General features: G+C 40.0%; 1 protein-coding gene across 1 annotated transcript in view; it reads right to left on the reverse strand.

The window, feature by feature from the left end:
- SND1 (staphylococcal nuclease and tudor domain containing 1) overlaps positions 1 to 14,925 on the reverse strand; it is a 413,715-nt gene that overhangs the window by 160,117 nt on the left and 238,673 nt on the right. The window contains exon 14 of the mRNA XM_081283716.1: positions 11,810 to 11,882. Within this exon, the coding sequence (XP_081139842.1) occupies positions 11,810 to 11,882 (73 nt within the window). The remainder of the gene's footprint in view (positions 1 to 11,809; positions 11,883 to 14,925) is intronic.

Consider the following 14,925-nt stretch of genomic DNA (forward strand, 5'->3'; position numbering starts at 1 on the left):
ATAAGGATTTAGACCCAAGAAAATACAACACAAACAAAACTACATATTGGTATGATGTGAGAAAAAATGTGTTCCTAATAAAATAGCAGGATGTTGCAAAATGCCCCCACAGTCAGGCTCGGCATAGAGCCAATAAAGTGTTCCCAGAATTCCATGCAGACATGGGAAATAGGCAATAGTAAGTAGGCTTAAACAGCTGTACATCTACTTACAGAAAAATATATCTTCAGGGTAATTAGAAACATATAACAGGGGAAGGAGAATGTACGTATCTACTTGAATAAAGTATCAAATATATAGCTTGTTTCCCTCCTGTCTTCAATTTTCCTCCCCTATCTTGGACAGGATGTAGCCATTAAGGCAGAGCATTGGGGGCATTTGGGACTCCAAATTCTTTCTAGGGCAAAAGTAGAATACCCTATTCTCACCCAAGGGCTTCACAATTTGGGTATGAGATGCCTATATGCAGACATTGCATGAGGATCTAGAATTGAGGGCAGATAATTGGGACAAAGAGCTTTGGTTAAGACAAGGGAAGTTTATTTCACCAAGGATCTCATATCATTTTCATTTCCTTCCCCATCAGTGAATAGGTAATTATGAATGATCTCAAGGTGTCCTTACACATTCCAAACTACACAGATATCATTATTGTGAACACTCATAAATTTGCTCCTGAAAAAGTTTACTCTTGTTAGAAAGCTCCTAAAACTACAGGTCTAGATAAGTAAGGCAGTTCCTGCTGCTAATCCACATAGGGAGGTATCTAGCTGTCCCTACCTCCACTTTTCTTCATCCCACATAAACTCTCTAAGGGCAGCACTGACCTGCAGTGCTAACTTTCCACCTGACAGGTCTCAATCTTTACCTTAATTGACCTTGAAGCAGTGGAGTAAACTCATGTAATGTGACTCTTTCTCCTCTGATTCTGAATTATCATATTCCACTGATTTTCCTTTGTGAGCTTGGGCACCAACCTGTTTCTCTGGCAATGACTCTCCCCATCCATATATGATCGTTAAATTTTGGAGATAGAGGAGTTGGCCTAGGTATTCTTGCCTCTTAATATGCTCAAGCCATTTTGTACACTCACATATGTGTGTCCAATAGTCTTAAATTCATGCATAAAGCTCAGGCCACTTTTCTGGGTTACAGACCATTTGAACAGCCCATGAGTGCTACAATTTAAACGTGTTCAGAAATTACTAGTTCTCTGGGTCAGTGTTTATCATATGAGAAAATGAGCACCACTGTCAGGTGGCAATCTATGCCAGACATTTACTTACCTGATTTTACTTCCCTTCCTTGACTCCCAGGCAAACTAACTACCCATTTCTACCAGTTCTTCTACCAATTTAGATCTCAAATATCTTTCTACCTTCATGGTTATACCTCTAGCCAGAATCTACTCAACCCTCAGACAACCTATAATAAGTGTGATCATCAGTATGTACTCTCACAGGACTTTGTACTGGCATCGCCCTATAAAGGCTACATCTGTCTGCTTTAATATTATATCCTCAATACCCAGCACCGCGTCTAGCATGTAAAAAGCTCTCAATAAATACTTATTGTTTGATCATCCGTTCAGTGATTCAATATAGGAAATGCATTTAAAAAACAAGCCAGAGATGGCATATGCTCAATGTCAAATCAGAGAGATCATAAAAGCTCAGGAGAGGGAGCAGTATGATTTGAGCCCTGAATTGGATAAGAAGTTTGGAATAGAAATACTATAGATGATGACGATAGCTATCATCCACAGAGGACTTTTTGTGTGGTAGACAGATTGCTAAGCAATTTAATAATAATCAACACAATGTCAACCACTGCTCTCTTTTGAGCTCTTATTATATTCTGAACACAATGCACATATCAATTCATTCAATTACACCACAATCTCAGGAGGGAAGTGCCATGATTATACCTATTTTAAAGATGGGGAAAATGGAGGCATGGAAAAGTTAAATTTCCTTGGTGATAAAAGCAATAAGTAATGAGGCCACAACTTGAACTACCGTGGTCTGATATTAGAGCCCATGCTACTAATCAAATGTCTATATTGCTGCTTATATTCTAGAATACTTGCATCCTTTCTGCTGTATGCTTTTACTAGCCTGACCTTTGACAGATAACTACCCGGAACAGTTAGTTTTATACTTGGAACCAGGTCACTTTTCTCCAAATACAAGTTCATTCTGTTGGAGCTTATCACTTGGCAAATCAATCTAACTAGGCACTGTAAATATAAAAAAGATTCTTCTTTCTTAGTTTAGAAGCCAGTAAGAAAAATCACTGTGCAGTTCCCCACCAATGTAGCAACATGTGCAAAATCATGGTGATATGATAATGTAAGTGCTGAAGAAGGGCACGATCAGAGGACAGTGGGGATGAAAAGTAGAAATGGAAGAGTCATAAGCTGAAAGAGGAGGAAGACATGATCAGAGGGGGAAAATTCCAGCAATCCAAAAGGAAAAGAAATGCCATTCCACCCGTGCTAATTAATACGAGTCAGCCAACAGACTGAGAACCTTAAATAGTGGAATAGATGAATACGATATTAAAGAAAACAAGCAGGCTCTGCTGTGGGGAAGTATCTGGGCACCTTGCATTAGTGCCCAATTAATGGAACTGGGTCTTCCTCCTAATTAGAAACTGTGGTAACAGCTTATATCCTCAAGTACCTTCTGAATCCTGTACTGTCATGGGAATTCTTTAATTTCTTTTGGAGAATACCATTTCCTAAAGAACAAAGGCACAAAACTGTGGGACATTCCAAAGCCACCCAGAGCTCTGGATGTCAACATTGCAAAGAGTGTCCAAAATTTTGTATGACATATTCTGTAGGGAATATGTTGGAAGCATGCTAAATAAAGGCTTAAAATACAAGTAAGCAGAATGTCTATGCTAGTAAAATGACTTACTTTGAAATGTTTACATAAGCAATAGCCACAGGACAAAATGAGTTCAATCCAGGGCTAAGTAGTGCTATGGTGGTGAAGTGGAGAGTGAAGCCCTAGCTGCACACAAATATTTCAAATTGTATCACATCACTGGCAGTCAGGGGCTAGCTCGGACAACCCAATCACACACCTCAACCTGGGAACTGAGAATGTCATCAACTGCCTTCAAAATACCCTTACGTTCATTTAGCTAAGCCTGTAATGGGCTCAATTTAACCAATTTGGACCCATGAAATAGAATCTCAAAGCAATCAGAGAATGGGGAAGAAACAGAAGAGTACGAACCAGAATGATAGCAAAATCCGCACTTATAGTCAACTTTCTTCGGAAAGAGATGCCACTTTGTTCAGAAGAGATGCTCCTGGGTGCTCTCAAATTTCCTTGCTCTTTTCTTTGCACAAAGAAAGAAAGGTTATGGCTTTCTTCCTAGCTATGGAAGCTAGGACCCTGTTGCTAAGGAACTCATCTGCATGCACTCCTGTGTGTGAAGCCACAGTTGAGCAAGGAATCAGAAGGAAGCTAGAAAAAATTATTTCTTCTAGCAGAAAACTCCCTGATGACACAATTCATGGTAGTGACATATCAAGGTTATTGAGTACATGGGGAGGAAGATGATTTTGCTACAAGAAGCAACACACAAGAAGTTTTGTCTCTAATAGTGCTCCACGCCTGGACAAGTCGCTTGAACAAATGTCCCCAGAGGTATGTCTGCAGAACTGGAACACAGCCAAAGGTCAAGATTCTGTGCCCTGTCTTCAAAGTCCAAGTTCCCTACCTCAAGGTTATCTGCTATGGTGCCTGAATTTTCCACAACAAAAGCCTGATGGTGAACAAAATGGCAGACACCAAAACAGTATAGATCAGACACTCTGCAGATGAAGTTGTGCACCACAGTGCCCAGCAATCCTATGAACATTTATTGCCACTGATATAAATTCTTTAAAAAAAATTCTTTCTTGGTTTTGAAATTGCTTCCATTGTTGAAAGGTAATTTTCAAAAACATAGAATCATGACTTGTATACAAATATGAAATGAACATGTCAAAAATTTCTTTTTTATTCACTTGTTAATGAAGGAAACAAAGATTCATAGGACACACATAGGTCACTAAGTATGCTAAAATAAAAATGTTAACTTTGAATACATTTGTCTCACAGGACAGAAATCAATGTATCTCTAAAGGAGCACATTTTGTTCCTTTCCTCTCTCTTTTTTGTAGTACCCAGTGGCATTCTACCAGTTCGCTATATCCCAAGTCGTTTTATTTTGAGACAGTGTCTCGGGCTAAGTTGCTGATGCTGGCCTTGAACTTCTGATCTTGAGCTGCTGGGATTACAGGTGTGTGCTGCACCTGGCTAAGGACCACATTTCTACAGGAATCATTTGCATCACCATCAGTCCTTCACAAGTTACAAGTTATATTTCCTCTCTAGGAAGGTGCAAAATAGTTCAGACAAAACCAACAGAGAACTCATAGAATCACTTAACCCCAAAGGGTTTAAAGGCAGCACCCAAAATAAAGACATCCAGCAATCTTCTTATTTCAGAGTCTTAAACAATTTCTCCTCATACTTCCAACTAAATAAACACAAGAGATCATGTCCTAAATTTGGCGCCCTACAGTGTGCACAGAACAACACAAGAAGAATACAATTCAGTCAAAAAGCAGATAAAAAATTTATAAGAAGTACTTGAACACTGTAATCATTGATTGTAATAAATGCTAAAATGCAATCATGAAAAAGATTCCCATGGAAATCATGAATGTTTTCAGATTTAATTAGAAGAGAGGGTCACCCCTGAAGTTCTGGGAAATTAAAGAGGGAGATTTAAAAAAAAGGAATTGAGTGTGCAGGACTCAAATGGTTGAAAGGAACTATAGACAACCACCCCACCTACCAAAGATAAAAGCAATGCCATCTGCCACACAGGCAAGAGTGCAACTGGCTGATATCAACCCATGACATAATCAAGGTTTTCTTAGTAACAACCAGCTCTTGCAGAGATGAGGTTTTAAAGAGGTAGAAAAAGAAAATGAAAGGAAAGAAAAAGGGGTAGCCTCAGATTCTCTCCACAGTCTGGGAAAAATTTCTAAGGTAGCTGCCACTCAGGCATCATGGGTACTTGTCACGGGCGCCTCATGCTGCAGAGCTGCAGAGCCAATCTCTCAATTTAGCCCCATGCCAGGGACCGACTAGAGTTCACAAAACCTTGGTTCAGAGAAGAAAAGAATATATAGAGAAATACCTTCTCCTAAATGAGCATTAATTTGAGCTACCAAATGTGCCCGAGAACCCAATACTCCTACTACCCATAGCTTCCACCCAAGGGACCAACCCTTGTTTATGGAACATATAGGCCTTGCTCTGGAGAGCACAAGCAGGAGACAACTAGTCAGCTGTTTCTGAGTTCCAAGGGTTTTCCCAGGGCAGCAAATGCAGAGGCCAGCAGTAGAGCCGATAGCTAGCATGTGACTAGAGCTCCAGCATTAGGCAACCCCTCCAGGTTGCAGAAAGCCACAGAGCTTGACCTTGGGCCATCCATACAGTAACTGTGGACTGCATTTGCACAATAGAACATGATGCAGGACTAAAAGGAGAAAAAGAGAAGGTAGAGCTATTAAAAAAATAAAACTCAAAGAAGGCACCTTTATGCCAACTGATAAATGTGATTAAAAAGAACAAAAAGGTAGCAAAAGGAACTTTAGAATCATATAAGAAAATCTAAAGTAAGTGGACCAGAAGACATACAAGGGAAACTAAAATTAACACAGACTTAACTGATGAAACCTCTGGAAGATTTCCTGCTTTTATCTTGTATAGATATTGGACAAACTATTTTTTTTCTGCTTTAATTCTTTTTTTTTATAAATATATTTTTTTAATTTTTATTTTTTAAAGAGAGAGTGAGAGAGGAGAGAGGAGAGAGAGAGAGAATTTTTAATATTTATTTATTTTTTTAGTTCTCCATCTTTGTTGGTATGTGGTGCTGAGGATCGAACCCGGGCTGCACGCATGCCAGGCGAGCGCGCTACCGCTTGAGCCACATCCCCGGCCCTTAATTCTTCTTATTATTCTTTTTTTGCATGTCTTTTTTTTTTTATTTATATGACAGCAGAATGCATTAGAATTCTTATTACACATATAGAACACAATTTTTCATATCTCTGGTTGTACACACATTCACACCAATTCGTGTCTTTATACCTACACTTTGGATAATAATGATTATCACATTCCACCATCATTAACTACCCCATGCCCCCTCTCTTCCCCTCTAACCCCTCTGCCCTATCTAGAGTTCATCTATTCCTCCCATGCTCCCTCTCCCTACCCCATTATGAATCAGCCTCCTTATATCAAAGAAAACATTTGGGATTTAGTTTTTTGGGATTGGCTAACTTCACTTAGCATTATCTTCTCTAACTCCATCCATTTACTTGCAAATGCCATGACTTTATTCTCTTTTATTGCTGAGTAATATTTCATTGTGTATATATGCCACATTTTTTTTTATCCATTCATCTATTGAAGGGCATCTAAGTTGGTTCCACAGTTTAGCGTGAATTGTGCTGCTATAAATCTTTAAATTCTTTTTAGCCAAAAAGAATATATATTTTTTTCTTAGTCTTCCATTAAGGACCAACTTCATGAGGAACTACAGAATGGTTACCCCAATAAAAGTCTCCAAGACTGTTATAGAAAGACATTTCTTACAGAGATTACTCCAGGAAGAAGGGCATTGCATGAAAGCAATGGAAGACAAACGGATAAAAGGAGCCAGGCCACTTTATTTCATGACTAACAGGAATCCAAAGTCTCGCTTCCTACCATTGTACCCCCCAGACCCAGTCCTTGGATCAGCTGAGGCCACAGCTCACACACATTTCTATCGGTAGCACTAAGTGTCTCCAATCAATCACAGGTAGACAGAGCCATAAAAACATTAGTATGTAAGATGAGCAAGAATCCAAGTAACAAAGTGGAAATGTCCAAGTGAGCACTGCAGCAGGAAGAGTAAATTATAGTAAAACTAACAAATGCATTGCTAGGAGCACATGAGAAGGCAGGAAGATTTTCAGAGAAAGACAGACGATCCCATCCTAGAGCTTACAAAAATATGACTAGAAGATGATGTTATAGGTCCTATCCTCTTGTGTCATCAGCTAATAAACAAGCAATCATCATAACTCTTCATGCACTAGAGAAGAAAGAACAGAGATGAAAAAAGAGAGGAAAACTCACATATACATTGAGTACCACTCACATACAAACGGAAGAGGAAGAGGGATGGAAATAGAGGAAGCAATCTGCACTTGCAGAGCTGGAGGCAACTGGAGGAGCGAAGAACTCTCCCTCACTCTCTCTCTCTCACCTGAGAACCATAATTGATTTGTCTGATCTACCAGAACAACAGTTAGGCATGCACCAGCCCCATTTTATTGCCTGTTTTACACTGTGTATCTGCAGGAGATCATATTTATTACCGAGCAGACTACAGCAAAAACAATAATAAACCCAAGATAAAGAACAGCCTTGTATTCCACTGACATGAACATTCCAGCTTTTTCTAGGCTGGCAAGGGAGGGAGTTGAGTCAGATAAGGGGAAAAAACCCACTAATAATGAAAGTGTGGATGCATGATGTAAAGCAGAAACCCAGAACTTTCCTCCAAATCAAGTCAGATTAGAACTGAGTCAATCAAGCTCTTAGCTGGTTTCACATACACAGGAACATTCCAAAGTGAAAGGAAACCAGGCTATTATAGCTCTGACAGTATTGGCTAGTACTTGTAATTCCTACTTCCTTTACCCACAAAAATAAAAATAAGGAAAGTAGCCACCTTTTCAGTACCTATGTTACTGGGCCAGCAGTAAATACTTTTCTAACCCTAACCCTGAAAACAGGTGCAAAGGTACAGATGGACCAAGTTTTTATCAAAGCCCTAGATAAACAGGAGTTAGTTAATTCAGTGAGCGATACATAGAGAGGCTCTGTCCATCTTACAGAAAAACCAACTTAGTGTCAACAAATCATCTGTATTAATGAAGTCCTGCTTGTTGTACCAACTCAGGGTCCAGTGGCTCACCTATGAAGGGGTCTGTCCATCTCTGACCCCTCTGCCTAGATTACTTACTTCCCGCCATACTCAGCCAGCCAAAGAGGCCTTACACTTGCTGAATCTCCATAGAAAAGTGTTCTAATATACTGACCCTTGCCCTGTGAGATAATTTTTGTAAAATGCAAGAGGAGAGATATGAAGAATGGGTACAAACTCAGTTCCTAAAGTGAGAGGCAGTTAACACTAGGACTGGTTATTTGATTCACAATCACCGTACAATCTATTCCAGAACACATTTCTTGAGTGTGTTTAGGAGACAACGTGTGCACTTATGCATGCTTTTCCCCCAAGGATATGCACTGGGGTAGGGAGAAGGATGGGGGAGTATTATGCACAAACAATAGTTCATATTAAACGATTTTGGCAGCACAGTATGTACTCTGTCAGCTCAATGAAAGCTTCTATTTATCATGACCTACAACTAAGAGGGGGATCACTCTGGGGCAGTGGGGAACACAGTTAAAGATTTAATAGAGATTAAGAAACCTTTGTAGGGGAGGGGAGGGGGGATAGTAGAGGATAGGAAAGGTAGCAGAATACAACAGTTACCAATATGGCATTATGTAAAAATGTGGATGTGTAACCGATGTGATTCTGCAATCTTTGTAATGTTTTGAACAACCAATAAAATAAAATTAAAAAAAAAAGAAACCTTTGTGAAACCATTATATACATGTCCATTACATTGCTATTATTCCAGGTATTTATTCTCCATCAGGCTGTATGCTGTCTGCCCACATGACCTCACATGTCTACCTGTCCCTCAGACAGCAAAATTGCCAGCATGCTCCAGGAAGCAGAAAACCCATACATCTCACTTAAATGCCACAAGGGCACCCAACACACACTCATACTTAACACAGTGATGGAAAGACAGGAAGGTAAGAAGGGGGAAAAAGACAAACCTCCTCTATTACAGAGGGCACAAAAAAATTGCGATCTTAGCTGAATAATTTGTGATTCAGGCAGACAAGGTCATATCTGACATCTATTTAAACTGAATAGCTTTTTCACTCTCAGTTTTCCACTTGCTCAAGCTTTCCTCTTTTATTTATGTGGTAACTGAGGGAAATTTAACTGGCATTTATTTTTAAATAACTTTAAGAGGAACCCAATTCTTTAATATCCAGACGGAAAAGAGCATAAAAATAGGCACAAAAAATGAGTTATAGTTTTAAGGGGGAGTTAGTGGAGAAAGGAATTAGAAAAGAAAAAAAAGAAAGATGACAAGTTTCACAAGACCCATTGCTACCACCACCACCACCAACAACAACAAAAAGAATTCAGAAAGCTTCAAGGTAGACGGAACATAAGATTCAATAATGGTCTTGAGGATACTGCACTGGGAGCTCCAAAGAGGACACTAAAGACAAGTGCAACTTGACCTCTAGAGCCTCCTTAAGACCTCATCTCACTGACAGTGGGAAATCAGAGCAAGAACATGAACTCCTACCAAAAGGCGGCACCTAACTCCAAGGTGCTGGTGGTGGGTATTATGTTTTTGGTTCATACTAATGTTTTTTGTTTTTAATATATTTTTAATTTTCATTGACAAATTAAACCCTAAGGTTTAATTCTGCTTCTGGAAAGATCCCAGAGTATGGGTTTTATATAAGCTTTTCTTTTCTTTTTTTGGTACTGGGGACTGAACCCAGAGGCACTTTATCACTAGTTATATCCCCAGTCCTTTTTATATTTTATTTTTGAGAAAGGGTCTCGCTAAGTTGCTGAGGCTGGCTTCAAATTTGCTTTCTGACTCAGGCTCCCAAACTCCTGGGATTTGAGACATGCATCAGCATGCCTGGCTTATATAAGCTTTGTAATGGGCAGAATGGTCCTTATAGAGAGGGGCCTCTACTGTGACTTCTAAAATAAATATTTATAGCATTCTTTCCTAAAGCTGAACAGCCCCCAAATTGCACTTTGATTGTTCTAGTATCTTTAGCAAAATAACAATATTTAGGAAAATATTATTAAGATCAACAGATCACATACCTATAAAAATTAACATATATGCAAGAGTAACTCAACAGGGTAAGCCACAGAGAAAAGAGGTCAAATAGCACTGCACTGGGCAAGTCAAACCTGCTATAGGCCTTAACATGGTCACCTGTGGCTCAAAGGCCATTAATAGCAAAAGGTTTCTGGGCATCTCTGGATTCTAAGCCATAAAGAATGTATAGCTCTGTATCTCATCCACTTAAAAGAGGACTCAACCTCTTGACTGAAGTCCAATTCATGGAACGTAGGTAGCACTTTTTAACCTGCAATCTGTGATAACTGGCTATAAAGAAAAGCTCACCAGAGTTCTATTGCTTAAATGAACAAGGGACCACTACACCCAGGCAAGGAGGAGCTGGCCAGACACATTTGTAAAAAGCAATCACCAGGAATGAAAGAAAAAGATTCCGCCAGGCCTGGGAACACAACAGGAAGATAATATACTCTAATTCATCACTGCTTTGGGCCAGGCTGAGCTCTAGAAATGTTTGTTTATATTAAATGCATCTTCTAGGTGCCCAGGACAAATTCCCTGAGTACCCAGACTAAGATTTACTAGCCCTCCCCTTTCAGCTCCCCAGGTGATGTGGTCCTGTACCCAAGACTCAGACCTGATCCCTTTCCTGTTAGTGACTATGGGAGTTGAAATGGATGGTGTGTGTCTCGGATGCCTTCCTAGGCCATCAGACAGAAATCAATACTGGCACCATTCACTATCCAACCTTATCTAGTATTATTTCTCTTTGTAGAAGCTGTCACTACTCCTGACACTGCAATTGCTACCCTTTCCCACTTGAATATAGTGACTGTATTAGTTTTGGTCACTGTTATATTCTCAGTGCCCAGAGCAGTTCCTGACACACAGTAGGCATTCAATAAGTACTTATAGAATATATCCACTCAATTAATAAATGATCTACTCAGCCAAAAGAGACCCTAAATGTGCAAGGGTGAAGTCCTTATTGCAAAAAATTAATTTGGACACAGGCTTTTGAGAGCTCAGAAGTATTTGTATCATTGATCCCTCTATATTATCTATCTATATCTCTATCTATTATCTCAAATGATGTTCATACATTTCTCCATTGTCTCCCACTTTCAAGCAGAGAAAAAGAACTCCTGAGGAATCATGATTAATTCTTTTTTTTTTTTTAAAGAGAGAGTGAGAGAGGAGAGTGAGAGAGAGAGAGAGAGAGAGAATTTTTAATATTTATTTTTTTTTTAGTTCTCGGCGGACACAACATCTTTGTTGGTATGTGGTGCTGAGGATCGAACCGCGGCCGCACGCATGCGAGGCGAGCGCGCTACCGCTTGAGCCACATCCCCAGCCCCATGATTAATTCTTAGAGTTGTCATAAAACCTATACTTGACTTTTCACCATGAAGACTTCCCTCTCCTAAACAAGGATTTTTAAAAAGAGCTAATTCATTTTAATAGAACTGGAAATAAGTATCTTCTAAGCTCATAACAGTTAAATACGGAAAGGCAACATAGAGATAGTTCAGGTAGAGAAACACAATAAGAGTTTGAATTTCATTTTTCCATAATATAAAACAGAATCCCTATAGAAGCCTAAGTAGATGCCATGGAAAAAATCACATTCAAGGCCTGAAAAGGGGCAAGCTACAGAAAATGCACAAGCAGAAGTCTTTCAGCAAATAAACACACACACTCCAGGAGCCTCTGAGCTACTACACAGCTTGATTCAGAGACAAGACTCACCCCAGAGATATCTGCAACACGGTGGATAGGCACTTCCTTCTTGCTATGCAGACCTTTCCCATTCTTAATAGCTCTGTAAAGAAAGAGAAAAACCATCTGATTAAGATAAAAACTACATTGGGAAGGGGCAGGAGAGTGTCACACAGGGGAGAGAAACAAGGCTTGCTAACAGGGGACATGTCACTACATAAATCGCACTGTACACTGCTGAGTAGCTGGTCTGTGCGGGAGCAGTTGATGGAGGGGAGAATGTAAGACTGCTCCTTTCCTGAGCCCAGTTACCAGTACTTTGCCGCCAGTTTCGGCTAACAGTGTGCCTGGTAATCAAAGAGCTCCCTTACTTGTTTCCAAATTAAAGGCATTGTTCCAGGCATAAAAGAAGAATCAGTGGAAGAGCACACTCCTAAGAAACAGAAGTAATAATGTTTCTTTCAGCATTTAATCACATGAAACATTTTAAATGCAAAATATGTAGCTAGTGTTCCAATTCTAATGGAAATAAGTTCCTCCCAGGTAAAAAGATAAGTTGCCCTGAATGAAGCAATACTGTACAGAAAAGTCATTTAACTGTTGGGGGAAAAAATTAGCAAATGCTACCTAACTTGACATTAAGCCTAGTTCCCAATTGGTTTTTGGTTTATAAGACTAGGGGATTTAGCAGGTGACTCTGCCACACGTTGGTCTGCTCCAATCTCCCACTTTTATCTCCTATTTCTTTTGAGTGGTAGCTTCAGGACAGAAACCTAGAGCATCACTGGGTATGATCACTGGTGGAACAATGAAGGGCCACAGTATCAAAGCTCTCTGATAAGTCACTATCTTCTTACCCTAGATAAGGCCTTCCCAAGGCAGTGCTGTAACAGCAACTCAGAGGGGCTGTCTTTGCTAAAAGACTGACTTTGCTTGAGCCTGCATATGCCGAGTGGGTAACTAGAAGCAAGATATAGCTTGGCATCTTTGCCTTCATTTCGTATTTGTCTCCTTTATTACCTTAAACTTTGTGACACTGTTCAGGTCAGCACAACATGTTAATCATTTTAAGGAATACATCTATAAATTAGTAATATGAGGTTAATTTGTCCTAAATTCACCTAACCTATCTCATCCCTCTTCAATACTGAGGCAGTAACTGCTGCATCCTACTTCAGGCTCCTGGAGTGGTGCCAAGAAGCTTTCAGATGAGCCAGACCTTCCAGGAACTGCATGGTCTATCATCTCATTGGAACTCAACTACCCTGTTTAGGATCACAGGTATGACAGGTGAACATCCTGCCAAACCTCCTGAAGACTTCTCCAGAGCCACCTTGAAGAACCAGAACTGAGAGAATCATCAACCAGACCACAGTTTGACCAAAACTGTTTAATTATACATAACTCTTGCCTCACCCCCCAATTCTTCCTCTGTTTAAACCTAATGCTCTGTTTAAACCTGTTAAAGACAGAGTTGCTGGATCTTACTTTGCCTTCCCAACATGGCCATGTCAACTAGTTTTCTTTCTTGCTTTACACCTTTTCTATTTGGTGTTTGGGGTGAGTGGCTGAACCTGATATGGCAAAACACAGGAGTTAGACCTCCGGCCTAGGACTATGGTAACACTGCCAGGCTTGCAGAACACAACAAGGAAAAAATTAGAAACAGATAAAGAGAGATTCAGGGGTGTTTCTGCTCTGCTGACCAGCCCTTTTAGGGTTTCTGAGATCCAAAAGAAATACAGAGAATGCTGTCAGAGAAGGGCCAGGATCAGTGTAAGTGACCCCTATTCACACTAGTGCCCTCATTTCACCTCCACATCAGCTGTCGCATTCCATTCAGGATCATAACTTTCTAAACCAAACCCACACTAACCAAATTGGATGGTGTTGCTCAATGCAACCTAGAATGGTCACATTTCTTGTGGGCTTAGACTGGTCTCATTGTTAAGCCTTTTTTTTTTTTTTTTTTTTTAAATCCCAGAGGATCTTTTACTCACTAAAGTGATCTGAAACACTTTTCAGTTCAGAAACAACAAATAAAAGTTTTTCTTACTATCTATTTTCCATTCCATGATGGGGATATGTGCGTACCCACCCACTCTGATCTGAAATTCTGGTTAACCATGCTAACAAAAAGAAATCATTTCTAAGTTCCTTAAATTCCATGGTTCCTTATGAATTTTAATGAAGGTCTTTAGCTTTAGAAATTGCCAATGGGATCAGATCTTGTGAAACACACCTGAGAGGCTGAGGCAGGAGGACTACAAGTTTGAGGACAGCCGGACAACTTAGAGACTATCTCAAAATAAAAAGGACTGGGGACGTAGCTCAGTGTTAGAGTGGTTGCCTAGCATGCCTGAGGTCCTGGGTTAAACCCCTACCACTTCCTCCCTCCAAAAGTGCAAATGGATCAGAATACTTCCCTTCACAATTTAGTCTGGTAGTTTATTATTAATGATAATGACCCGAGCTGATTATCAAGGCCTGCTCATGGGCTCTTGGGATTTACAATGAATAGGATAGGTTCATATAGATGGAAACCAATGGCTAGACATCAACTCTTTCATCTCCCAAAGCTCTGACTACACCCTGTTCCAGTCCTGTTTCTACAACTTCCTCTTGCCACTAAGCTGATCTCCTGATTTTGTTACCATAAACTGGAAGGAGCAGCCTTCAGAAGGCCAGGGAAGCTCTCTCCTACAGGAGAGGCCTGCTAAACATTCTGCTAGTCTCTGGGGCACCAAATGCTCACAGCCTTATCCTCTAACAACAAGGACAACCAAAATAAATGGATTTGACCTATGAACAGACGGTTCATGTTACAGCGCTGCTGAACTCCTGGCCTTTCCTGGGCTGGGGAACAGCTCACATGCCATGAGGAAAAAGCCCAGAGCCTGAGCTGTAAGTTGGAAAGCCAAGGTCCTCCAGGCAAAAGCAAGGTGGTAGAAGTAAAGTTGAGTTGTTTTCTGTATACCTACATGAGGATACAGAGGAGGCCAGGACTTAACCAAGACTAAATGTACTACCAAAGGAAAAATAAATAGCACCCCAAATTGAAAACCATGGAAAACAGGGTACAACTGACATCTAAAACAGTACAGAATTCTATCACATTAAGTGTAAATATTAAACCCTCATTCATG

This window comes from Spermophilus citellus (genome assembly GCF_964194105.1).
Source record: "Spermophilus citellus genome assembly, chromosome: 3".
In the NCBI taxonomy this organism is placed as follows: domain Eukaryota; kingdom Metazoa; phylum Chordata; class Mammalia; order Rodentia; family Sciuridae; genus Spermophilus; species Spermophilus citellus.